We start from the raw sequence: 25730 nt of genomic DNA, 5'->3' as shown, positions 1-25730 counted from the left end.
ATATCAGCCAATACTGACCCTACAGTGAGCTAAACCTAAGATCTATTTGCTCCACAGTTCAGCAACAAAGTCTGCTGTCTGGAGGTACTTCTATACTAAACACACAAAGCGAGCTAAGTCGCCCTACATATCCCGTGTCTGCTAAAGTATTCTCCTAGATGCCAAACACCATTCTTCACAGGTACAGCACATTCATCTGTTAATCAAAGATCAACACTCTCTTTACCTGAGCCCACTTTTTGTTTCTACTTTGCATCTGAATGGCAGCAATAGATGAAAATAATTCTTCTGAAGGTAAGTCTTCTGGTAGCTTTGTTAAAAACTGGGCTATATGAATGAAATCCATTTTGGTCAAAATATCTTCAAAAAGTTTTAATATTCCCAGGGCTGTACGAAATAAGAACTCTTCTCCATCCCGGCAGAACACATCCCAGACACGACACGCCAAGTCTAGTGGCAAAGACTTGCTGTACAATGTGAATATCCTGAAAAACAGAGTAACATTTTCTGAGTTACTGCACAAGAAAAATGTATGGATCCACAGAGAAGTACACAGACTACTCATTACTGAGGTTTCTCAAATGTGTTAATTTGAATAGCTCCTTTGTATTTCAGAAGTATTCCTATTGTTTGCAGCATAGCAATATGTGCAATAATACAAAACTGTGCTACGCTGGTATAACAGTTATAGCATTTTCCAGGTTCATTTTTTTTTAATTCACACCATAAGAAAAATATATATGATTTTTTGATGGGCATGCCCTGGACACAAGTATGATTAAAGAAAAATCAATCATCACTTTAGAACTGAAGATTCATATAGTTTTAGCTGCGAGGACACAAAAAGCTGAATCTTAAGACATACTAAACAAGGGATTCTGTGATTTAGATGAAGAGAAGATGAAGATTACTTCAGTGTCCAAGACTGGATTCACTGGCAAAGCAAAAATAGAGTGAGTTTTGAAAGATCAGCTTGGTCTCTAGTGAGTTGAGCAAGACAGGCAAGATTTCCAGAAAGAATGAGCAGGTAGCTGTGATAATACTCTTGAGACAGATGTGATCTCCAAACAGCAAAGGCAACAGCAATGGCTAAATGTAGCTAAAAGCACATTTTGGTAACTGCCAAGAGAACAATTCCTCCTTCATCAAACCACTGATGCCTCAGCAGCAAGGAAGGCAAAGGTACTCTCTTTTCCTTCCCTGACCCTAACAAAGACATAACAGTACAACATCATAACCTCAAAAAGTGCCAACTGTTACACTTACTGGAATCAAGTGACAGCATGCACGGGAAAAGAGTCACAATAATCTTTCTCTTTGAAAATTTAAAAAGAGAGTATTACTCCACAGATATATCACATCTTCTGTCACTGTAAAACTGCAAATAATTCCTTCTCCAGCAGAGGTCAGTAAAATCTCAGATGTAAATCAAACCTTCCCATATGAACATAACATTTATATATAAGGATGCTAAATCTAACAGTAGCTCTTTACTCCCCACCCTTTCCAATTTTCTATTCAAGATATTCCAATTTTCATTAAAAAAAAAATGATGCTGAATAGATATACAGAGAGACATAAAATACAAATTAACATATTTTGCCAGTAAATTCTAATAATCAAAGGTTTTCTAAGTATCTTTTTTACTTAAGGTTATTGGAATGATGTGTCATAATTAGCAAGCTTTTCTTAGCACGCATTGGGAAAACTGGGCAATATCCCACTTTACAAGCTGCAAGACCAGATTAAGTCACTTGCACAAATTCAGATGATTTTTTTTTTTTTTTAATAAAAAGTGGGACAATGTTAAAATTCTGCTCACCAAAAAGCTAGCGTATTATATAATAATGTGGTAGAGTCTGGAATGAAAAAAATACTACTGGCCATATTACACAATATATTATTATATATCTAAAAAAATAGCAGCAACCCTTATTTGGGTTACTGACTGACATGCAGAACTTGTATATTCTTCCAACACTCTTGTACAGTCGCAATGCCATGTAACAACATCTCATTACAGAATACTTACGCAGCAGAATTAGGACTTGTATGCACACATACACATGTACAGGAAACAGCAATGGGTTTTCCATTTAAAAGGAGCAGTGTAATAGGAAGCAATTCAGCAGAGTGCTTTCCTGGTCGCCAAACAGCAGGCAAACTCTCAGCCAGTAATTGGCACTGGTTAAAGATAAGCAACAATGCCTAATTTTGCTCCATTTTATCCCCAGAAGCTATTATCCTGTCATGAATCAGACCTAACCTGAATAACCCACGTGCGTTAAATCTGCAACTATGCAGAAAATTAACTGTCAGAAAAAGCAGTCACACCTATTTATTAGAACGCTACTTTCTGTAGAAAAAGATTTACTTGGATAAAAAAGGTGTCACTTCAAACAAGGGATTTGACACTGATCTCTTCATAATTCACAAGGAAGTGCAATTTGCAAGAATTTCACTAGTCAATTAACTTTCATTAACACCAGCATAAAACCAAATGCATCAAGCCCTAAGAAATGGAAATCGGGCCTCCCAGAATAAGCAGTGGTACAACAGGAGGAGTCATTTCTAAGAACTGATACAGCATTTGCTCTCTGAAAACATTTCCTACTGGAAGACATTTTTATTACACATCTGAGCTACTGCTCTGAAACCCAGCAGAAATTTATGACAGCCATAAGGCAGCTGCAGCAGCTCTCAGCAACGCCAGCACACGACTTGGATGTGATCTGTTGGCACTGGAGAGCAGGATGAGTCTCTGCCTGCAGCTCTTTCAGCTTACTACGACTCCCAGCCAGGTGCAGACAGCAGCTCACAGAGATGTCCAGTGTCAGAGAAACAGAAACAAAGGTTTCTGGCTGCTCTCTGAAAGAAATACCAGATACACACTCCTGCTCCTTCCAGACCCACCTAGGACACACGTACTTTGAAGCAGATGCATAAAATCTTGATATGTTTGAGACAGGAAAAGCATATGACCAGAGCCTTGCTTACCAAGAAAGCACTGTTACCATGATTTGATTATCATGGCTCTGTTTTGTTTTCCTCCTCTTTTATTTTTATAAATTGTCTTCATAAAAATTGTGCTGAGGGCAGGTATGCCAGATTTTGGATTGACAACTCCTGCACAGCGATGATGACACCACTCAGATTTTATATATTCTTCTACCACCCATTCTTTCGCCACGACTTTTTTACACAAGAGTCCCTCTGCAACTTCTCAGTTCAGTTGTGGAAATCGCTGAATTAATTCAGCTTTTGAACTTACTTTAAGATCCTTTCACTTTATCCTGGTACTCCTTTATCACTGCTACATTTTGTAACAATTCCTCTATATCTGCTTTGAGACAAACCTGCACCCTTCTAAGTGTCTGCCGCATTACTTCTTGCATACTCCTGCACAGTGGCAGCTCTATTCTCACTGGTATCTTTAGAGTTATTGCAATAAGACTGCTATTAACAGCTAATTTGGCACAATTTTTTAATCATTACAGCTGAAGAAAGTAGAAGCATTTATTTTGTTTCTAATAAGGGAAAAAAACCCTACATAGAACACAATGCTGACTGCAACAGAGCAACTTAGCAAAACTGACTGCATTCTAAAATGTGCTGATACAAATACTGTGGTAGCTTCTGAGCAATTTCATCAGGTCAGAAGCGCCCAACAAGCCATGTTCTCTCACTCAGGAATACTACATGGCAATGCAGTATTTCACCTTACCCTGCAGCGACTGGTTTTTTGGAGTCTGGTAACAACTACCCCAAATTTAGGAAAAACAGAACGTCACAAGTGATCTTTGGACTGAATTACTGTCTGAGTTTCTGATCTATTTTTTCTCTGAAATGGAGGCATGCATTTAAAGCATAATACTGAACTTCACTTTTGAGGGATGAGGTGTTAATGGCATGACATGGGCTGTGCTTTTCCTGATGTCACAGACAGCAAAGCCTATAAATATTTCACTGAAGTGCCCACAACAAACATTTGCACAAACAAACTGTCCTGGCCCTCTGTCATAATAAGCAAACAGCATCAAGAGAAAGTCAGTGCTCAAAGAGCACGATCACAGTCAATGCAGTATTAAAGAACCACTGATCAATCCATCAGTACAAACAAAGCCCCGGGCTGTAATTATTGCCAAAATCATTTTTCTTAGTAGGGATGAAGAGGTACTTGTACAGCAACAGCAGGCCATAAATGGACAGCGTGTGTCCTTTGTAAATCCACATTCTGCTCTGCTCAGAAGAGCCTGCAGTACATCAGCTGACAGTGCTGAGTGGCCAAAACTGGGCTACTGAGGCACACAATTTTCCCTCTGCTCCCTGTGAACATGATTGCACACTGCTCTTTACAGCCTTCGCACACTTGATTTCCTCTGCATTCTTGAACCTGATTGTGCATTGCTCTTTACAGCCTTTGCACTTTTGGTTCTCTTTGCATTCTTCAAAAAACTAAAAGCCTGCCTAGCTTCTGAAATTTATACTAGAACCAAATTTGAGCTTGAAGCTCGCGTTCTTTGTAAAGGGAAGCCTTACCTGGGGCAGGTAGCCATTGCTGGTAATACTGCTGCACTTTGTAATTAAATTTTTAAGTCCTCAATGTCTGCCTGTGACAGACAGCATGGAGTTCTGCTCCCAAAATCCTCCACCAGCCCCAAGAAAACCCAACGCAATATTACATTGCTTGTATAGCTGGTCCCACCTTTATGCACAGAACTGCTTTTTCTTGGAACGTATGCATCAACAAATGATGCAAGTCTAACAATTGTATTGCCACTTCCTGTAGCACTGGTAGCATGAAGCAGCACAAAGAAGACACGCTGATTCCACTGTAACCGCAGCAGGAGCATGAAGGTTTCCCAGCAACTGGTCTGCACAGCACTGGCCACTGGAGTCCTCCTGCAGCTGGCACCAGCTGAGATTTACTGCATACATGCCTGCACAGTAACCATGCCAGCCACCAGAATAGCAGCAGGCATCCCTCTGGAGCTCAAGACAAATGTGCATTTAAATAAAAGTAATGTTGACAGGGCAAGACTGTTTCACAGAGATTTCTACCCACAACCAAAAGGTCTGTCTAGTCAGAGAATTCGCGGGGTTCAGAATTGTAAAAGCATCCCTTCACCGTATTCTTCTCAGACTTGAAACCTAATTGAAACTTCATCTTTGTTTTTCCAGAAATAGTTTTGTTTTCCCCAGTGCTATCGGTACTACAGCAAATTCACTCTCAAACTGGCAGTCACCCAGGAGCCACAGGCAACATTCTCAACAAAATTTTCTGAAGCCCTCACTTGCAAGAACACAGACCAACCTGATTTTCCTTCATATTTTTTTTGAAGTACCTTCTGCCTAGTTCTCTATTAATTTCTATGGAAGGACAGCAGATATAAACTTAAAGAGAATTAAGTTTAAAGTGGACATTAAAAAAAACAAATCTAAATCTGCTTCCTATGGCATCGAAAGAAACATATATACACATATATGCATAAACACATATGCAAACACACATATACATATATATAAACACATGTACACATGTATTTAAGTAACTGTCATGGTTTTCCATGGTATTCCATATCACGACATCACGCAGTGTTTTGCCAAAGCTGGGGAGGGGGCAGCACTGCACTTCTTGGTTTCCAGAGTGTTTCACTACTTTCCCACGTGGTTACCACCTCTGGAGAACAGTATTATACCAAAACCCCACACAGCTGAATACCAACCCTACTGTCTAACAAAACTAACGCTGTAGTGGGACAAGCTGTCTAGCTGAAGGCAAATGTGAGGAAATTTAATAAAGGATTTCTCAGGACTATGCAAGTAGTCCTCATTCCTGACGCTTAATATAATTTCAACATCTCTCCTCTTGTCACTGGATGTGCCAGCCCTTGCCCTCTTCCTTTACTTCTATCCTATTCCAGTGTTATTCTGGCATTTTCCTGCTGTGCATTTAAAGAGATCCAGCATTCAGTCATAAAAGAACTGACAGCATCTACAAACGTTGGGAGAAATGAGCCAACCATCACACTTCTCATTTCTCTATTCAACTTGCGTTAAAATTTAATGCCAGTGTAACTGCAAAAATTAAACAAAATCCACTAACAGCATTCTCTGTGCAAGAGGCACATGCAAATCAAGGAACTTGTGAGTGCTGATGAAACTGCCTGGTATCACACAGAATCGAAGAATGGCCCGGGTTGGAAGGGATCTCAAGGATCATGAATCTCCAACCCCCCTGCCACATGCAGGGCCACCAACCTCCACATTCAACACTAGACCAGGCTGCCCAGAGCCCCATCCAATCTGGCCTTCAACACCTCCAGGGACGGGGCATCCACAACCTCTCTGGGCAGCCTGTTCCAGCACCTCACCACTCTCTCTATAAAGAGCTTCCCCCTGACACCCAACCTAAATCTTCCCTCCCTCAGCTTAAAACCATTTCCCCTTGTCCTGCAGTTATCAGCCCTTTCAAAGAGTTGATTCTCCTCCTGTTTGCAGGCTCCCTTTAGGTACTGAAAGGCTGCAATGAGGTCACCCCGCAGCCTTCTTTTCTCCAGGCTGAACAAGCCCAGCTCCCTCAGCCTGTCTTCATAGGGGAGGTGCTCCAGTCCTCTGATCATCTTTGTGGCTTTCCTCTGGACCCTCTCCAACAACCCCCTGTCCTTCTTGTACTGGGGGCTCAGACCTGGACACAGTACTCCAGATGGGGCCTCACAAGAGCAGAGTAGAGGGGGACAATCACCTCCCTGTCCCTGCTGGCCACCCCTCTTCTGATGGAGCCCAGGATACCATTTGCTTTCCGAGCTGCAAGGGCACACTGCTGGCTCATGTTAAGTTTTTCATCTATCAAGACCCCCTAGGCCTTTCTCTGCAGGACTGCTCTCAAGGACTGCTCCTTCCAGTCTGTATGGATGGCTGGGATTCCTATGGCCCAAGTGCAAAACTCTGCACTTTGCTGTGTTGAACCTCATCAGGTTAACCCAAGCCCATCACTGTGAGGCCACTCACAATCACCTCCCAAAGTGATAGGGAGAAGTCAGAAAGAATCTCTGAAGGCAAAGTAACGTCTGAACAACCTGATAGCCTCTTATGATGACATGACTGACTTGGTGGATGAGTGAAAAGCAGTGGATAAAGTTTACAATGATTTTAGCAAGGTTATCACCACTGTCTCTCATAAAATCCTCAATATCTCAGCAATCCCATGATCCAGTGAAAGTTCACCTATTGAAACTTCTAGCTGTTAGACTGGACAGAACAACTTGAAATGGATTTCTGGTCCAACGGATCAGCCACATGCTCAGCACTAACAGTAAGCTTTGAAAGATCATCAGGTACTGAGAGCTTGTTCAGACAGAACTGGATTAAGATACAGACTGTTTTCTGAAATAACAGCTTATGAATCTAGGAAAAAAAAACAGAACCCACAAAGCTGCTGCTGGGAGTTTCATCTTTAACTAAAACTATTCAGTCAAATACTTGAGAACAGAAGAAGATTCCAACAATTTAAAGGCAAGCCAATTTTCATGAAAAAGATTTCATATCATTCCAAAATTGACAATGAAGCCTTGCTGGCCGAGGAGAGACATTTCAGCTGCCTCCAAACCAAAGCCTAATGGGCACAAATGCAAACACTCAATTTGGAATACTTCATACACAGAAATTCGACAGGTCTGCAAATAAGATTCATACTTTTTTCTCCCTCAAAGGAAAAAGGCTAAAATTACACAGAGCTAAGAAGAAAGGCAATCTCATAAAATAAAAGAATTGTAACTAACTGTCTGCTAAGGGCTGGAGTAATTAGAAACACGTTAAAGCCTTTATGCTACTGAAGTGCAGTTTTTAAACAACCTGTGCTAGAATCCTCTACACAGGACCTGAGACCACATAACATAGGAATAATGCACTGCTCACATCTATGTCTTCACTGCATCCTTCCTTATGTTCTCCGAATTCAGATATGTCCTAAATATGGATAAACACCGTTATCCAGCTTTATGCAAAATAAGCTTCAAACTCAAAAGCACTGGAGTAATAAAGGCTAAGCAAATATTAAGCTTATCACAGGAGACTGTAAGAAATATTTGGATTGATAAATTCAATTACTGAACACAAGATAAAACTTCTACCTTAAAAAAATATTAAAACTATGAGAGCTCCAGCTTACATTAGGAATATAGACATGCAGCTATAAACTAGTATGCAAATTAGTAATTATGCTTTCAATGTCTTACCAATCAATAAGATAGATATCTGGAGTTAAGTTATTTTTTTTGAAGTGAGCAAATAGCTTTGGCAGATTTTCTTCAAAGAATACTTCAAATGCAGCAAAATAAGTCAACATCTGGGAAAACAATAGGGAGAAAAAGCAGTTAGTTTTATTATTAATGGGCTTAAATATACTATCTGTTGTTGGATTAACATTCTTCAAAAAGAGGATCATGTAAATTACATGATACAGTAAAACTAATCATTTACATAATAGACAGCATCTGCAAGTTAAAGACCTGTTCTATATATTGATCTCATATTAAACAATATAATTATTGTTTTGGGTCTTGGCTAGCTTCCATTGAAAAGAAAAATACCAGCAGGAGAGAAGTTATTTGCTGATTACTCAAAATAATTATGATAATGGAATGGTGCTTTATGTTCGTGGCAATAACCTAATATTACATTGAGTACAATCCAAGATCCAATGGATTAAAAAATGAATTATCAAACTGAAACAATTTAATAGCCCACAGCAAGAGATAAGAGTTCATTTGGCTCCAATCATAAGTCATATTATAATGTCCAAGCTTCTACTGTGTAAAATTTTAACACAAGATAAGTCATTTCCATTGCAAAGAGGGAAAGAGAAAGGTCACACAGAAGAGCTGAAGATCAGGACAAAACACCTATGATGAGAAAAACAGATTCCAACTCCCAACTGATACCTTATCCCCCTTAACTGAACTGCTTTTAATGTGAAGACTTCTGTGGTATTTTAAAAATTGAATGTTTAATGCAAATTTTGTAACAGAGAGGGGTTGGAAAATCTTCCTATCCAACTAAGAGTTAAAAAGAAAAGGCTTTTTAGCTTTTCTACCTCAATTCTCTTAATACTGCATGAAGAGAAGTTCAACAAAGTCCTTGAATGACTCAGTATTTTTAATTCAATATCCTGATTAAAGCAGTAAAGAGTAGTTATGATTTCTTTGAAGTGTGAGTTTTATCAGCACACTTCTCCCCCAGAACGTGATGATAGTAAAGGAGGAGTCCTCTGTGTGAAATCCTGACAGGGATGACAGGCAATTCCCCATTTTTACCATGTCCTTAAAAAATTTTTCTTCCTATTTCATCTGAATATAGTGACAGACAGACTACCCTCATTAACAACAGCAAAAGAGAAACTGAGTCAGTAAGAGTTTTAAGGCTTACAAGCCAATATGAGATCAGCATACTAAAAAAAACCCATACAGGTTACGTAAAATCTCTGACCTACTAGTCACTGAGAAAGAGCTTCATGATAAACATGAAGCCAAAAACCTAGAAACCCACTTTTGTGAACTGTACAGCTAAAACAACTTCCCAGTATGTATTTTTAAATGCACGAAAACCAAGCATCATGTGAGATCTCCAATCATAAAGAGGAAGCAGGGAACGCAACAGACAGTCGTACTTTCAAAATGACAGAATCACAGCATGTCAGGGATTGGAAGGGATCTGTTTACATGCCAACACCGCAGTAAGAGTCCTACTCCATTTCTGAAATACTTTATAGCAGGAATTTTACACAACTGCTATATCACATCTGCTGATGGTAATGCAGGTAGCTTTGAGAAATGCAACAGCAGTCCAGGTGCTTATCTCGACCAAACCAACATACAAGAAGGTACCTCACTTAGTAATAATTAAAAAATCTAGTGTAATAAAACTGTAACCAATAAAAGAAATCAAAAGCAAGCAGGACAGATTATATTATTATAATTTCCACGAGTAACTCTTCTATTGGTTTTACTTTTTTATTAATTTTAGACAAAGTAGCATTTCATTACTGAGCTACAGAACTTAAACACAGAGGTGTTCAGGGTAGACATCAGATCAGTATATGAACCCCAAAAAACCAAAACTGTCTTACTTTGTCTCTAAACTACGAAGTTTTCTTTGTAGTGTGAATCATGGCTTTGTAACTGGACAAAACACTAATATTATTGCTAATATTCTTTCACATAGCAGCACCTTATGGGCACTATCCAAGAGACTCCCAGGAAACATTATTTCAGCTAGTAAGTATCTAATTCCAGCAAATTTAACTCTGACACCATCTTCAGAACAACTGTATTTACATGCTGAACGTGTAAGCACATCCTCCTTTTTCAAGTAATAGAGATGACTGATACTGCTGGTAGCAATGCTGTTAAAAGATTCCCCCAAGGGCATTTACAAGTGATGAGATTCAGAAGCTTCAACAAGAAATTACGTACTGGTTTTTCAATAGAAAATGCTGATAGGATTCCTAGTGTCCTACTGTTTAAGAAACACAAGTGGTCACTGCTGATGTAAGCCACTTCCATGATTTGTTTTCCCCATTTCAACACTTGAGAAGCAAGATCCTATTTTTATAGTGTCAGATGGTAACTAAGTGAGAAGGAAATGCAGAACGCCATTTATTTTTTGAAAATCGAATAAATTAAGAAGTACTTCAGGAGATGAGTCTTATTTTGTGATGGTACACAAGCAGCCCTCCCTCTGTATATACTAACAAGGAATGTCAGACAATTAAGAGATTTAGCCACCCAACTTTCACTGAAGATTGTCAAGGGGCAAATGGGGGGACTGTCTGCTCATCTGATTCCCCAGTGCCATCTTTAAAGAAACTGCCAGAGAGTAAGGGATGGGAAACAGCTTTTCCTTCAACAGACTATTTTTAGCAGCATATTAGCTTGGGATAAAAAGTACCTTCAAACCACGTCTGAATGCTGTTTTCATCTTTCAGCTCAAATGGAAACACACTTAGAATAATATTCTCATGATTATTCCCTGAGAATCATAAGATACTCATCAGCAGAACAACTTCATTCGTATCTTCAAACCTCCCAGTTTGGTATTTGGTTTTGTTTGCTGGTTGTTTTTTGAGGGGGTGTGTACGTGTGTCTGTGCTAGTTTTCCATTCTTTTTAAACAAGTACGTTGCATTGAAGTTAATTCTGACATGTTCCAGGCTACTGAGGGTACGATTTTATTTTAAAACTTTACCTTCAACATGTAGACTACAGTTTTAGTGCATACTTACAAGGCCATGGTCCACACGGAAAAACGCCATTTGACAGGGCTTATTTAAAAGGTTAGAAAAAGCAATGAAGGCATCTGCAGTATCCAAGTTCAAGATCAGTACTGCTGCTATGAAAGACATGCCCTGTACCTGAAGAACGGAGAAGTGTTACCATTCAGCAAGAACTGCATTCCTTCAAGAACACTGCCACATTTTGCCCTCACAATCACTATTGTTCAATGCACTCACTGCACCGTTGAATTTTGCTAAACTTTCAGAAAGGGAAGATTTTTTAAACCATGTAACCATTTGGTATTGAATGTTGAGAGCATGGAAGCTAACAATCCCCATGTTGCCTCACAGAATCAAAGAATGGCTTGGGCTGGAAGGGACCTCAAGGATCATGAATCTCCAACCCCCCTGCCACATGCAGGGCCACCAACCTCCACATTCAACACTAGACCAGGCTGCCTAGGGCCTCATCCAGTCTGGCCTTCAACACCTCCAGGGACGGGGCATCCACAACCTCTCTGGGCAGCCTGTTCCAGCACCTCACCACTCTCTCTGTAAAGAACTTCCCCCTGATATCCAACCTAAATCTTCCCTCCCTCAACTTAAAACCATTTCCCCTTGTCCTGCCATTATCTATTCATCCAAAGAGTTGATTCCCCTCCTTTCAAAGATTCCAAGCACAATCCTAAGGAATGCCAAGATGACTGCCATTTCAAACACACGGAATAAAGATTTTTTCCTGAAGAACAGAATGAAGATTTGTTCTGATCACTCTTCTCCTAGCGATGAGATCAATGTATTCTGATTTGTGGAAATCCAGACTAGACTAGGACTCTAGAGACTAAACCCGTCCTTTTTCAATCATTAGCTGGTCAGTTATGGAGAGATGCCTTTACACACATTTCACTCAGCATAAGCTCATGATACTGCTGCATTTTCCACAAAGCATATTATGGAGCTGACAATGAACCTAGCCAAAGACTGCTCGCTCAAAGCGTGCAGTGCTGCCATCACTGTGTCACATGGATCAAGATGTGACAATCCTTCCTGCAAACCAGAGGAACAAGCTCCCCCTCCTCACACAACAGCTTCCATGCCAAATGAAGCACATCATCTGATCTCCCCTTTTTCTAGCACCCTAACAATCATGTTCAGAAGTTTTTTGCCAAGTAGCCAGTGCTACTCAGAAAACAGGAATGGCATCTACCTACACCAGCCTTCTGTAAAACAATTGCTGCCAAATAAAGAACAAGCTCCTATCTACACCTTTGCTCTGCTTTTGGCATTGGTTTTTGTTGTATGCTCTTTTTTTCTTTCTTTCTTTTTTTTTTTTTTCCTTTCTCCAGACTCAATAAAGAATGTGGAATCCACTCTGTCCTTTCATAATCACTCCCAATACTTTTAGGGAGCTCACACTGCCTGGATTGATGCTGCTTTATAGGCTGTTACAGACTGTAAATAGCTCACTATGCTAAGGTGCAGAAATGTATATAAAGAGGAGTAACAAACAATACAACAGAACAATCTCAGTAACACTGACATTAAGAACAGCAGAACAGCATGTACTTCAAAGGATCCATTAACTACATCTTCTCTTTCAACTCCAATTTTCAAGTACTAAAAATATGTACTTTTGGCTTTTCCAATGACTTAAACTGTTAAAAAGCTTACATTTAGCAACAGAACAATTACATGAGACACACTTCTCAAGCGTGTGCTGGAATATAAGCAAACAGAAACCCCACAATTAGTCACGAAATAGCTTAATACTTGTCTATGAAGGCCTGTTAAAGAATTCTCCCTCCCCCTCACTCTCCCCCCCTCTCCCAGATGAAAAGTTCACTTACATATCCTACATCAGGTCTGTAACAAGTATAGGCTCCTAAAATACTGTGCAATGTGTCATGGTAAGGACCACCCTATAATTTAACAAAAGCAAGACAACATATCTAAGTACATTGCAAACACATTAAAAACTCTTCAATGTTACTGACAGTTTGTATTACTTCTGATAATTCATTATTACTCATATTATTTTATTCACGTTCCCCAAAGCAGCTCTGAACATCCCCAAATCTTTTAACCTTAGAAGCTTGTAACAACTGCATATACCACATGTATTATAGATGCACAATTATATCAGTTATATACGAAATCCTTATACAAGACAAATGTAAGCCTAAGAGATTCATTACAGCTTAGCAGCATTTTGATAATTGTGCCAAGAAAGCAGAACACTAATGAGAACTTCTTAATTGTCTATCAGATTAGAGGCAGAATGCAATCATGAAGAGAACAGTTAGAACAACAATATGCTATAACACGCACGGACAGCATATCAAGCATATCAATGACTCTATAGCTGAAAAGAATTTCATGCTGTTGCCTATTAACAGCTGTCATAGCTTACACCAATTATAACTGGCTGAGAATTTCTAAAGGGAGATGTTTTTTACCCAAAAATGTTGGTTCATCACAATCCAAACTTTTTTTAACGGAGACGTCAAAGATTTTTATAGAAGGACAAAATATTTGCTTAAAACAAGTCACTAAAGCATACCAAAAGCATGCAAGTGACACTGGTCTTTTATGGAATAAACAAACAAACAAACAAACAAATAAAAATCCAATCTTTCCTGCCTGAGCTTTGCTTTTTCAGTTCCCATGCATTTGCAATGCAGCTGTGCTGATTCATTGACTTGGAAACACTAACCTGTATCACTTGGACAGAAACCAGCATGAACTGGGCTCTATGAACCCAAACACAATGGTTAGCTAACAGATTGGTTTTTTGTCTCTTCCAAACATACAGTATCTCAAGGTTAGTCTTTTCTAAATTTCCCAAATTTGTAAGAACTTTTTCTCTCAAGATGTCTACTCCTTTTTTTGTAGCAGACTGTTTCAACCAGGGGGCATGTAAGATCACATAAACTTATTTTCTCAAGAGAAGACAAGTTGAATGTTAACACTGCTTACCTGTTGGAATATACAGAGATTAGGAAACGTTCTTGAGATATCCAGTTTTATTAGCTCCAAACTTGCTTCTCTGTCAGCTGTAGAAAATCCAGCATCTACAAAAGCCAAAGTTACTGCTCTTATTACATGCATCAGTGCACACCTTTTCCCCCCCACAACTGTTATGAAATCAGGGGTAGAAAGAAAGAGAGGGAGGCAAGGCAAAACATGCCAGAAATTTCACTGGCATCCTTTGACAAACTAATAGACACACAAGCCTGATGGCTTTCAAACAAGGCTTCCAATAGTTCTTTATGTAGTCATCTCTGTGGAGAGCTTCTGGTGAGAGAAGATCTAAAGAACTATAGAACAGATGTCTCCTATTTCTTCTACTGTTGGCTCACATTCCAAAATCATACTTACTCTTTGTATATGTTGTTACAGATCATGGTCCAAAACTGAAACAGATCTCACTGAAAGTAAAATCCTAAAGCATCTGACACCCAAAAACTTCAGTTCTATTTCATTTGTCCTGGTTAAATATAGTTGGGAACTACCTATTGTCACTTCTGGAGTAGTGAAAAAATAAGACTTGTCACTAGCAAACAGCAATAATTTATAACAACTGTACGAAGATACACATTCCAGAAAATAAAATGTAAGAGAAAGCTGGAAATGTATCCAATGTCATCATAATTAAGATGCAGGAAGTTGCATCTTAAGAAAACAAAGTTGGGGGTTTCCAACTAACCATGCTTTTCTGTGGATAAACACCAGCAGTACTATGTTCTCCTTTTTCTGCTCAGTGTAATTATTTACCAAAGACAAATTTCAAGCAGTAGTGTACTACTTTCAAAAATACAACTCCTCTCATCAATTAGCAAATCTCAAACCACTTCATATGCAAAAATAAATTGCTTCTCTCTGAAACATGCCCAGGAGATGGACCCAAAGCCGCACTAAGGAACTAAAGTTTAACTTTCTGCTATGATTTGAGTTTCAATTGCAAAACTGCAGAGGCAGCAAAATATTTGTGTTTCAGTTCAAATTAGAACCTCCTAAATGTTCCTAGTTTTCCTATAAATTAGGTATCAATTCATAACTGTACCTAGAGAAATATTTCAAACAAAAACAGAACAAGCAAGGCATGTAAGAGACAAAAGATTCATTAAAAGAAAGAATGCAGCTCTTTCTTCCACAAAAAAGGTCTTTTTTTTGTTTGTTTGTTTGTAAATCAAATTCATCTTTACAGCTTTTTTTTTTCTTTTTTCTTTTTTAATCTTACCTTAAGGAACAATTTAACCAAATCTTTTATTTTGTAGCACAGCACAGGTTATTGACCAGAAGAAAACATACCTTCACATTCTACCTCAGCCCCTACCGTGCTACGTGATCGCCATTTCTCTTTGGCACGAGCCAGACAAATATCATACAGTTCTGGAAAAAAAAAGAGTAGAGAAAATCAAAGCTGTTATTTGAATACACATCTGCTTACTGTCAAGTACCAACCATGTACCATGTGAGCAATGCTGCTCCAAGCACACAAACAGCAGTACATGTGAGATACTAATTGAATTTTTGATTCTGGTTCTGAAAGACCCGTTCCACTGAACCTGTAATTTAAGATCGAGAAAGAGGGAAAGGCAATCAAGGCAGAAATTGCATTCTATGTTCAAGCAATTATTTTTTTCTTACAGAGCACTGACATTCAAAGTTACAGTCTGAACAGATGGCTAGGATAAAACTACCAAATTCAAGGCAAGAACTAAACCAGAGGTAACTGAACCAAACACAGAAAAGCAGCACAATACTAGCAAGAGTACAGGCAGTCTACTGTCTTTCCATACTGGAATTAATTGCTCTTTCAAAACTGTTCTGCTGTTGAGTGAAGTAGCACACTACTTCTGTTTTCATAAACATATATATAAGCAGATGGACTAGTTTCCCTGGAAGTCTTTCAATCTCATAAGCCCTAACTTCTTGCTCTAAATGGAGAGACTGCATACTCACGGGCATTACAACATGAGTAGCAATTCTAATATGAAAAAAAAGAAAGTAAGTAAAAAATCTTGAGTAGTTCTGACCATTTCTGTGTAACATTAAAGCAAGACACAATGGTGGCAATAATCAGAAACAACTCATGGTAACAGTCCTAGAACAGCTACAGGATTAAAAGACACAGCATTTCTGAACTTAGCATCTAAAACCACCAGAAATAAAACCTAAGCAGATAACACTTCATGACCACAAATCAGATTCTGATGCAACTCAGTAAATACAAGACTCATTTCTCTTCATATCACAATGCAGACAAGACAACAGTCTCACCGTGGGTGATGTTTAACTCGTTGCCAATTGCCAAGCTCCAGACTTTGCCTCTCACGCTCGGTGGAATGCCCTGCCACCATAACTCTCGAACTTTACGGGAACAACACCTGTTCAAAACAAAATGCATTCTAAGAAAGATTTCATTGACAGCTGAACTGTAAATGTGTCTTCTTACCATAGCTAAAGGGATACAGACCAGAATGAACATCAGTGAGCCAAGAAGTCAAACCAGATTGGCACATATCAATTCTTTAGTACTACTTTGTCTTGAACTGCAAAAGGAAAGCTTCCTTCCTTCTAAAGTTAATGGTTTATTTTGACAGAAGCAGTGCAGCCACAGTAACATTCCACCACAGATGATCAGCAAAAGTTGTAAGGAACAGTAATAAAGAAGTGAAAAATAGATCCATATCTATGCCATTGCATATACTAAAGTTTGGACAGACTTAAAATTCCATGTAAAATTAAATACATAAACAAGTTACAGATCTACTCTCTCGGTCATCGCTTCCTTGTGCAAATGAGACATGCAGTTACCCACTCAGCTTTGCCACTCCAGCTCTCCAGCATGAAGCAGCAATTTTCAGGTAGAAGCACATTTAACAGAACACAGACATAGAAATTGCTACAGCTTCCAGGAGTGACAAAGAACCCAGCAATGCAATGACCTAAAAGCAGATTCTCAATCAAATGTAAAATATGGAACACAATGAGGAACTTTTGGCTTTGTAAGCCACAAACAGTAAAATGCATACTTAGATTTACAGCAGACAACACGTGCACCTTCAACTACTAAAGACAGACATTTAATCAACAGTTTATTTATGCTTTATTTCACACTCGGTTCTCTAATTCAGTTGCATTTTCCAGCACATCACATCAACATTTCTAATATTGAGCATCTGAGTATCATTAAGCAAGCTGCATTTATAAGAGCTGTGTTGGCTTTTGTTACAGTTGTGTTGCTTTTATGCTCTCCAGATTGGAAGGGGATGTTTTTTTGTTATTGTAAAGTCCATGAAAATCTGGAGAGCGGAGGTAGCTTCCCAGCTGTATGTGCTGTGTCTTTGTAGAAAATCTTGTAGTATTTCAGCTTTTTTAAAACAATGTTTTCCCTACTTTTCTTTTCCATCACCTGATTATCTCAGCAGGTCTACCACTAATTAAAGAGGCTTAATAGGACCATGCACATACTTCACTCCATGTTTGATACTGAAACATCAAGCTCAAGATGTAGTCAAGAAAAAAACTCATTTTTGATAAATGCAGTTAAGCACTGTGCTTTCTGCTTTTGCACTTTCTTTCATGGATCACTTCTCACTCTTTTACAGTTTCCAAATTTCTCCAATTCCCACTGAAGATCAAGCAATGAGAATTAGAACTGCGTTACTTTTTATCACCTTATCAAACTAATGAAGCTCACATTACTCATTATCTTTGCCACTGTGTGAAGATGACTTTCAAACAAAAGTTACCAACACCATTTAAAATTACACTTGCTAAATTTGTAACTTCTCTTCAGGATACAGAAGAGTTTTAATTAAATCTCAATGTAACATACTGTCTTACATAGTTTCCCAGTTGGGCAAGATTTCATTGTTCCAAGTTAAAACAGCATTGCCAATGCTATCTTCCAGCTTACAACGTTCCTCCAGTTGCTTCTTTCTCTTCTGGGCTTCTTTAAGCTCTACAGGAAAGCAATTTTTATTTTTATTTTTAGTTTAATAAAACCAGGAAAAAAAAAAAAGAAAGTTAGCTATACATGACTACATAGCCATGTAAAATCACCTTACATACATCTACATTTCCAGCAGACTATTCCAATTCTAAGATTTTAATGTATGGTTATTCTAAATGTTCTACATCACAACTGTACAAACTGGAAACTCCCAGAATAAAATCCTACATTTTTCACGCTCAGTTTAAATGTATTTTATATCTTTGCATTACCTTGCAGTGCTTCTTTTATTGCGTCATCAACTACTGTTTGTTCCACAGACAGATTTGTTAGATGTGATTTAACAAACATCAGCAGACACTTACAGATTGACACTTACAGATTCACAGTGGAAATACAGAACCTGTGTGTGTGTGTGTGAGCACACACAGTCTACAAGATGGGCAAGTACTGATTGGCAAATTGGAAAACTAGTTGCACACACCTTGCGTGTGTTCATTCCACGCTCTTTGGAATGAACACACACCACTTGTTGGGTTCACTTTAAAGCTACAACAGAAGCTAGGGCTGAACCACACCAACTGCCTCCATGTACCTCTGGCTTTGATACAACCTCTCTGTAAGTCTGTCTTAAACACAGACACATTTTTCTCTGACCAAAAACAGTGCTTACACACTTTGATTTCCTGACCTCCTCACAACACATTACTCTGCCAAGTCGTTCACCTGCAGAGGTTGTAGGCAAAATGTTTTTTGTTTTTCTGTTTTCTTATCTGATAGAATGACATACTCTCATCTAGTCAAGACAGCACAAAGGCTTGGCCCACTGCCTAACCTGAGCATCACTCCATTTCTCCCAAACCACCTATTGTATGTGCACAGAAGGAAAGGAGAATCTCCTCTGGACCACTTCGTGCTACATGAACATAGTGACATGGAGGTCACAAGAAAGGGTAGAATGAACTTTCCCACCAAAACCACAATGAAATATTTTAATTAAAATGTCTACTGTAGAAAGAAAGGAAAAGTCCTGAGTTCGTGCCACTTTCCCACTGCTTCATATAACTTAGACCAGCTGGAAAAACAATATTTCCAGAAGCTTTCCTTGTACACACAACTTCCACGTGTCCGGATTTCCTATTACTGCAATGATTGGTTTTATTAGAAGGCTGAGATAGTACAAAATAATCTGCAAGAAACCACTGCTATCAGCTCCACGTGATGTGGGCAGTATAGTGCTACTGAGACACTGCTGTGAAGCCAGACAAGAAATGAGAAGCAAAACCTGAGGAAAGATGTAAATTTTAAGTGGGAGACTGATTATCAAATAAAATTATTGCACTTCCTGCATGGAAACTACATGTACTTATGTACGACAGCCTCAACAAATTGTTCCTGGAATAAAACTCTAACATATTTTTAGTTATTTAAAATTAAACTCTTGGGGCTTTTTAATGAAACTACTTTTGTCTTTCTCTCTTTTCTGGATTGATTCTTCTTAGAAGGGAAGTACAAATCCCTCACAATACAGAAAAACTGAATGACATCAGTCTATTTCAAGTTTAGAAATAGCCATTAACTTTACTGTTTTCTTCTGAAGAAAAGAAACTCCATCACCTCTTTTTTTTGCTTGAACCACCATTTCTTCGTACTGCTGCCTGTGTTTCTGGGCTTCTTCTGCTGGTTTTGCTGGAAGGTTCCTTGAATTAAAAAAAGCAGTATTTCAAGTTGCCACATCCATCTAACAACAATTCTAGGCACTTTTAAAAGAAAAACATAATGCTGCCCGACGTCAAAATATTTGATTAAGGAGTAGTCCAACAGATTCTTGGAAAGATTTTTTTTGCCGGAGTCAGCGGAAGAGAAGGAAAGAACACTTGAACAGCTATGAGTACTTTTATACACCAAATATGCTGAGCAATTTCCTTTTGTTTGGCAATTCCAGCATTTTTATTATTAAACCAACTGAAGCCACAGACTAATCTTCATAAATAAAGGGAATATAGTGGTACATAAAAAGCTGGTAGTTTTACTTTAAACTGAGCACTACAGATAAAGACCTTATTCACTCACTGCGTACCTCACTTAAGGACTACATCCACAGCTTTCTTCACTCATGCAGTAATGGCTCGCTGCACCAGCTTCCTCTTTCTGTTCTCAGAGACCCCATTTCTTTTTAGAATGCTTATCTCCCTCCCCTCGCTTCTACAGCAACAAGCAGTAGCCATTCTGTGCATTTTCCACTCACTGAGATCAACGCAGCCATTTTCTACTTGTGATTAAAGTAAAATCTCTACCATACAATACACATGCTTCTGTATCAGATCAAATTAACTTTAAGCTAATTATATTAATAATTAAAATAATCACTATGTATCTTGTGCAACTATAGGATCATCAAAACATCAGAACAGGAAATAAGTATTTTGTTCATCGTTGTATCGTATTTCTAAGACAGTTAATATCGTTAGTTAATAAAAAAGAACCACAAAAACTAATGTGTGTACTCCTGTACGATCTCAGACATAAGGCAGCTTCCAGCTGTCAGTGCAGACATCATCAATAGCAGTATGCTTTACTATTTACATAATCACATTATGCTCTAAAGCATGCAGAGCCATGTGCTACACACCTACAAATATTTTTAAGAATCAAGACTGTAACAAGAATACAAGAAATTTATTTGCACATTAATGTAATTGTTACCCATAAAGAATTATTTTTTCCAGTTTCACTTAAGTAAGTTGACTGGCTCCTTTTCATAAATCCAAAGTCCTTATAAAGGGTGTGAGTTAAGGGAATTTTGGAACGGAAAACCTATAGAAATGATTCAAATTCTACCAACTTAAATTTCATAACTGAAATTATTTGTTCCCTCTCTTAATGACATCATCATATAAGTGAGATGATGTATCTATTAAGATTTAATGTTGTCCAGTTAAAGATACAGAAACTATAAAATATTGATTTTTTTCCTTAGAGTTTTTACCTAAACCCTACAAGTGAGGCCAAAACCAAGAGTAACTCTTTTGGAAATAAAATCTCACTGCATTTCTTGGAAGTCTTTATTTATCTGTGCATTTATTTTTGCAAATAATCAACAAGAAATTACGTGAAGCCTAATAGGTAGGGGAAAAGAAAACAACTAAAAAAACAAACAAAAAAAAGGTTCTTTACAGAGATTCATTAGAGCTTGGCACTGTTGTTCAGTTTCCTCTATTAGAGGGAAGAAATCATGATTCAGTTGTCTACAATTTAAAAAACAACTTTTTTTGCTAGAAGTTCCTCAGTTTATCAACATTAGGAAAAAAAGTAAAATCTGAATGTTATCCTGTAATGTACCATAATTGAATCTAGCTGAGTACTGTGTCTCAGAGTATGCCACATAAAGAATGATTTTAAGAGACAAGTTTTATTTAAAACAAATAAGCCAGTATGCACTGCTTCCAGCTGTACACAAGAAAACTTACTATTACAAATAATTCCTCACTGATTGTTTTGGGGTACCAAGAAATCTTGTAGTCTACCAGCCAACCAAGAAGTGTCTTAAATGACCTTACAACTAAACTAGTTTGATAGGAGGATTTTTGGTGTAAATTTATTCATGAAAACATATACCATGTTACGCCAGCTCTTTGTATCAATGCACTGCTCTATTAAGAACGCAGACATCATGTCTGCAAGACTTGATACTGTCCATAAATTGACTAAATGCAACTGAATTTGTGAAATTCAAGGGTAAAAAACTATGAGAACAGCTTCAAATAAATCTTTCTAGAGTTAGTTTGCATATGCAATAATCTCATTACTGAAACAGAAGCACCAAAGAACTTGAGTTCCTGACAACCTTTATCACGTGGTGCTGATTTCACTGCAGAACAATCATTATATCATTTCATTATTAATATGGGTTTGGTCTTTCTCCATGCAAACAAAGACACTTTATCCCTGCTTCTCAATTTCCCTAGCTTAAACGAGCTTCATTCTTATCTTTATGCTCTCAAAGGGAAATAAAAATTCCTTGTGTTTAGAATTACTCAAAACTAAAGCTCAAAAAATGTTTTTACTATAAAATTACTTCTTTGAAGTAAGTTTGAATAATTTTCCTCATAACTATCACACTTGTATATTCATTAGCATGAAACAAAAGTATTTAGATTTAAAATCATCTGTCTGAATTGGAGCAATCAAATACATGCAGTAATATAAGCTTTGCTAGCCCCATTTTGAAGGGGCTGTGATGCTTCCCAAAACTTACGCTGGTCTGTCCTCTAAAATAAGTGCAGTAGTGGAGAGTGGCTCAAAATCAAGATTCTTCCTCACATTCTGCTTAGGAGAGAGAGGTCTGTGAGCTCGTCCAGTTTTTTCTTCATATTCCTAGAGAAGATGAAGGACAAGTTACAAAAGCGGAGAACACCAAAACGATGCTCGGGAGAATTAAACAGGGTCAATAAAAGACACCAAGATAATGCTCTTGAATCTCTGCCCAACTGCAATCTCTTTTAAGCTTTTCAGCTTGAGTCAACTCAGAACTGAAAACAATGTTAAATTTTAAGTTCAGAAGTGAGTTCCCATGTCTTCTTTCATTACTTCTAATTTTAAGTTCCTCTGGCTGGAAGCCTGCCCTTACAAAATACCACTAAGAACAAGCTTTGAAACAGCATACATTACCTGAGGTGTAAAAAAGATCTATTACAATATTTTTATCTACATCGTTTTGAAATCAAAGCCAAAAGCCACCATAGGCTTCTTGTTTTAAAATCTCATCGTGAGATTTCTCCTTCTCACCTTATTCTCAGTGGCTCACCAGAGCTGGGGAGGAGTGTTTTGGGGGTTAAACTCACAGTTCTTATAATGCCTTGAAGTATAACAATCCTAAATCATAGCAAAGCGTAACATTACCTTGTGTTTGGGATATCACTGACATTCTAAATAAAACTTCACCAATTTTGTCATTTCCAAAAGACACTTTCTTTCTAGTACAGCTTATTTATACCATTTCTATTTAAAAAATAAAAATTGCACATAGTGCTCTAAAATTAAGCATTATAACTGAGTTCTGTGAAAGGTGTTCCAACCAGTCTTTCTCTCCCCCTTTTTCCTGCCAGCACAAACAGCTCCTTCACATGGTACTGATTTCAGTCAACCTAACCTGCCAGTTATGTAAAAAAAAGTTCCTTGGGCAAAAGATCCAACCATCAAATACAACCAAACTGCCTGGCTCATTCAGAAACCAGAATGGAGTGTCAACTACTAACAGAAAGCCCTTCTCTTCCTCCTTAAATATAGAAACACACAGTTGAAAGCAGAACCACATTAACTCTTCTATTTTACGCTGTCCAACTCAATTCTAGTTCAAGTTAGTTCTGTGGGACTCACAGACTGTGTTCTGTGAAGCTCTTGGGATGCAGAAGAACTCCCTCCTTGTTTATGAACAGGGCAGTGTCTCAGCGTTCAATCCTGTGATGCCTGCATTGCTGTGACGGGAAATACTGTCATGAATTTGGAATGTCTGCCTCATTAATACCAGTTAATGCTGCTATGCACAGCAGCAGTTTGAAAACAAGGAAAAGAACAACAACAAAACAGAAGCATTTAAACTACTGAACAGTATGTAGCTTTGACTATTAGAGAGAGCAGTCGTACTGACAAAGCTCTTGGTTAAAAAAAAGTCTACTGAGAAAATAAGCAAACAAAGGTAGTTGAAAAGGTACTGAGACAGACACTTACTCAGAATGCTAAGACATTGCTCCTACCTAAATAACTCACTGCAGGCAGCTGATAGTGACCAGTGCATCAGCATACCTTAGTGCCCATCAGTGGGTGCTTCGGCTGCCCCACTGACAGAGTGGCACACCCACTGCACTTAGGGGACGAAAGAGAGGCTTATTCTTTTATTATTATTATTATTATTATTCTATTAGGAGATAGACCTAGCTGTTTTCCACAAATTAACATGGCCAAATACTAACCTACATGACTGCTTCCCCAAAGAATGTAAACCTTATCCCTAAACCTGATGTTTTTGCTCCTTTGCTGCTAGTGAAACCAGCTGACATCTGCAAGAGTCTGCAAGAAGGCAGAAATCATCACATATCAATCTCCCTAACGCATCACACACGAAAACACAAGCACTCAGTGCTTATTAGGTGAGAAGTTCCAAAAAAGTCGTCTGATTTTTGCATAAGAAAATTATTTTCAAGGTCTCCTTTCATTGAAAGACAATCACAGAGCAAAACTGCTTTAAGAAGGTACAAAAAACTGTACAGACTGGGTTACAACGGGGATTTTATTCCCATTATTTGGAAATCAAAATCACCTAAGCACAAACTTCTCCAGACTAGTGCTCTGCACAGTACCTTTCAGGAATTTCTTGATTAACGATGCTTTGTTTTAGAATACTTTGGAGTACGGTAGCTAGTTACAGCACTGGCGTGTTAGCATAGTTATTCACAGTTCTCAAAGGATAAAGCAAAAGCCAATTCCACATTTCAGCCAGCACTGACCCATGTGTTTTACTCAGCATGCCTACAGCAAAGAAGCCCGAGCAGCACACAGAATGGGAGTGGCTCATTTCATCAGATTAGCAGTGTAAGTCCTTTGTAGTATTTCTAGTATCAGCCAAAAACAATAAAAATGTCCACTGCATACAAATGATAAGGCTGCACAGGAATTAGGCAAGGTTAAAAAAGACTCAGAAGCGCTCTTTACAACGACCTTCTACTTCAAGTAGGAAGAGAAGGCAATTTTGAGGAGAGCTTTCTGTACGAACGGCAATGAAACAGACTGAAGCCTCACAAACTCATACCAAGAGTATTTGCTGACGAGGCAAGCAGAAGCATTTGTACAGACCGGCATACTGCAATAGGCTGAACGCACAATGGCTCACTTGAAGCATTTTTCTTTAAACCAGACTCAAATCTCCTGCAGCGACAAACTGTATTTAAACCCCGTACTCAAAACTAGGGCTGCCTTACCTAATTAACTTCAGGTTCGATTCAGGATGACCTGATCGCTTATGATTTCGAATACATCCCTAACACTGCGACCACTCAGGCTTTCCTCCACGTTTGCCACAGCCGGGGAGCAGAGCAGAGGTCTGAAGGTGTTCTGTGAGAGCAGCTCGTAGATAGATACACACAGGGCCGAGGCAGCAGCGCTCAGGGCTCGGTGCGCACCACAGCCCTGCCCGGCAGGAGCAGCACGGGCTGCGGGACGCGGAGCTCTCCGCCAAGGTCACCCGGCTTCGCGTGCTCTTTGTTTAAAGGGAGCGGAACACGAAACGCTAACGCCGGGCGACGGGGCAGCGAGAACCACGCCGCTCCACCGCCGTGCGGCTTCGCTGGGCTGCGCCGGGGTGGGAGGGCACTCGCTTCCAGCCGGCAGCCTTCACACCAAAGAAAACCAAGCGCCCGAGCTCGGCTGGAGAGCCCGAAACGCCCGACCCGCGTCACCGCGTCACCTCCGCAGTCTCTCCCCGCCGGCCGCGCCGCACCCC

General features: G+C 38.8%; 1 protein-coding gene across 2 annotated transcripts in view; it reads right to left on the bottom strand.

Moving 5' to 3' along the window:
* Positions 1-25228, bottom strand: part of LOC100550851 (TBC1 domain family member 14) — a 30900-nt gene extending 5672 nt beyond the window's left edge. Inside the window, exons 1-11 of one of the 2 annotated variants that reach the window (XM_010710388.2) lie at positions 25210-25228; positions 22491-22609; positions 19850-19932; positions 18124-18241; positions 16555-16661; positions 15583-15663; positions 14248-14342; positions 13119-13190; positions 11281-11409; positions 8238-8347; positions 227-485 (exon numbers count right to left, since the gene is read on the bottom strand). In XM_010710388.2, coding sequence (XP_010708690.1) covers positions 227-485; positions 8238-8347; positions 11281-11409; positions 13119-13190; positions 14248-14342; positions 15583-15663; positions 16555-16661; positions 18124-18241; positions 19850-19874 — 996 coding nt within the window. In that variant the 5' untranslated portion in view covers positions 19875-19932; positions 22491-22609; positions 25210-25228. The remainder of the gene's footprint in view (positions 1-226; positions 486-8237; positions 8348-11280; positions 11410-13118; positions 13191-14247; positions 14343-15582; positions 15664-16554; positions 16662-18123; positions 18242-19849; positions 19933-22490; positions 22610-25209) is intronic. The other variant, XM_019614956.2, reaches the window with a different exon arrangement.
* Between the last annotated feature and the right edge of the window lie 502 nt (positions 25229-25730).

The sequence above is a fragment of the Meleagris gallopavo genome, chromosome 4, assembly GCF_000146605.3.
Source record: "Meleagris gallopavo isolate NT-WF06-2002-E0010 breed Aviagen turkey brand Nicholas breeding stock chromosome 4, Turkey_5.1, whole genome shotgun sequence".
NCBI classification, from domain to species: domain Eukaryota; kingdom Metazoa; phylum Chordata; class Aves; order Galliformes; family Phasianidae; genus Meleagris; species Meleagris gallopavo.
The sequence above is the reverse complement of the archived record's forward strand: the minus strand, read 5'-3'. Positions and strand labels throughout refer to the sequence as shown.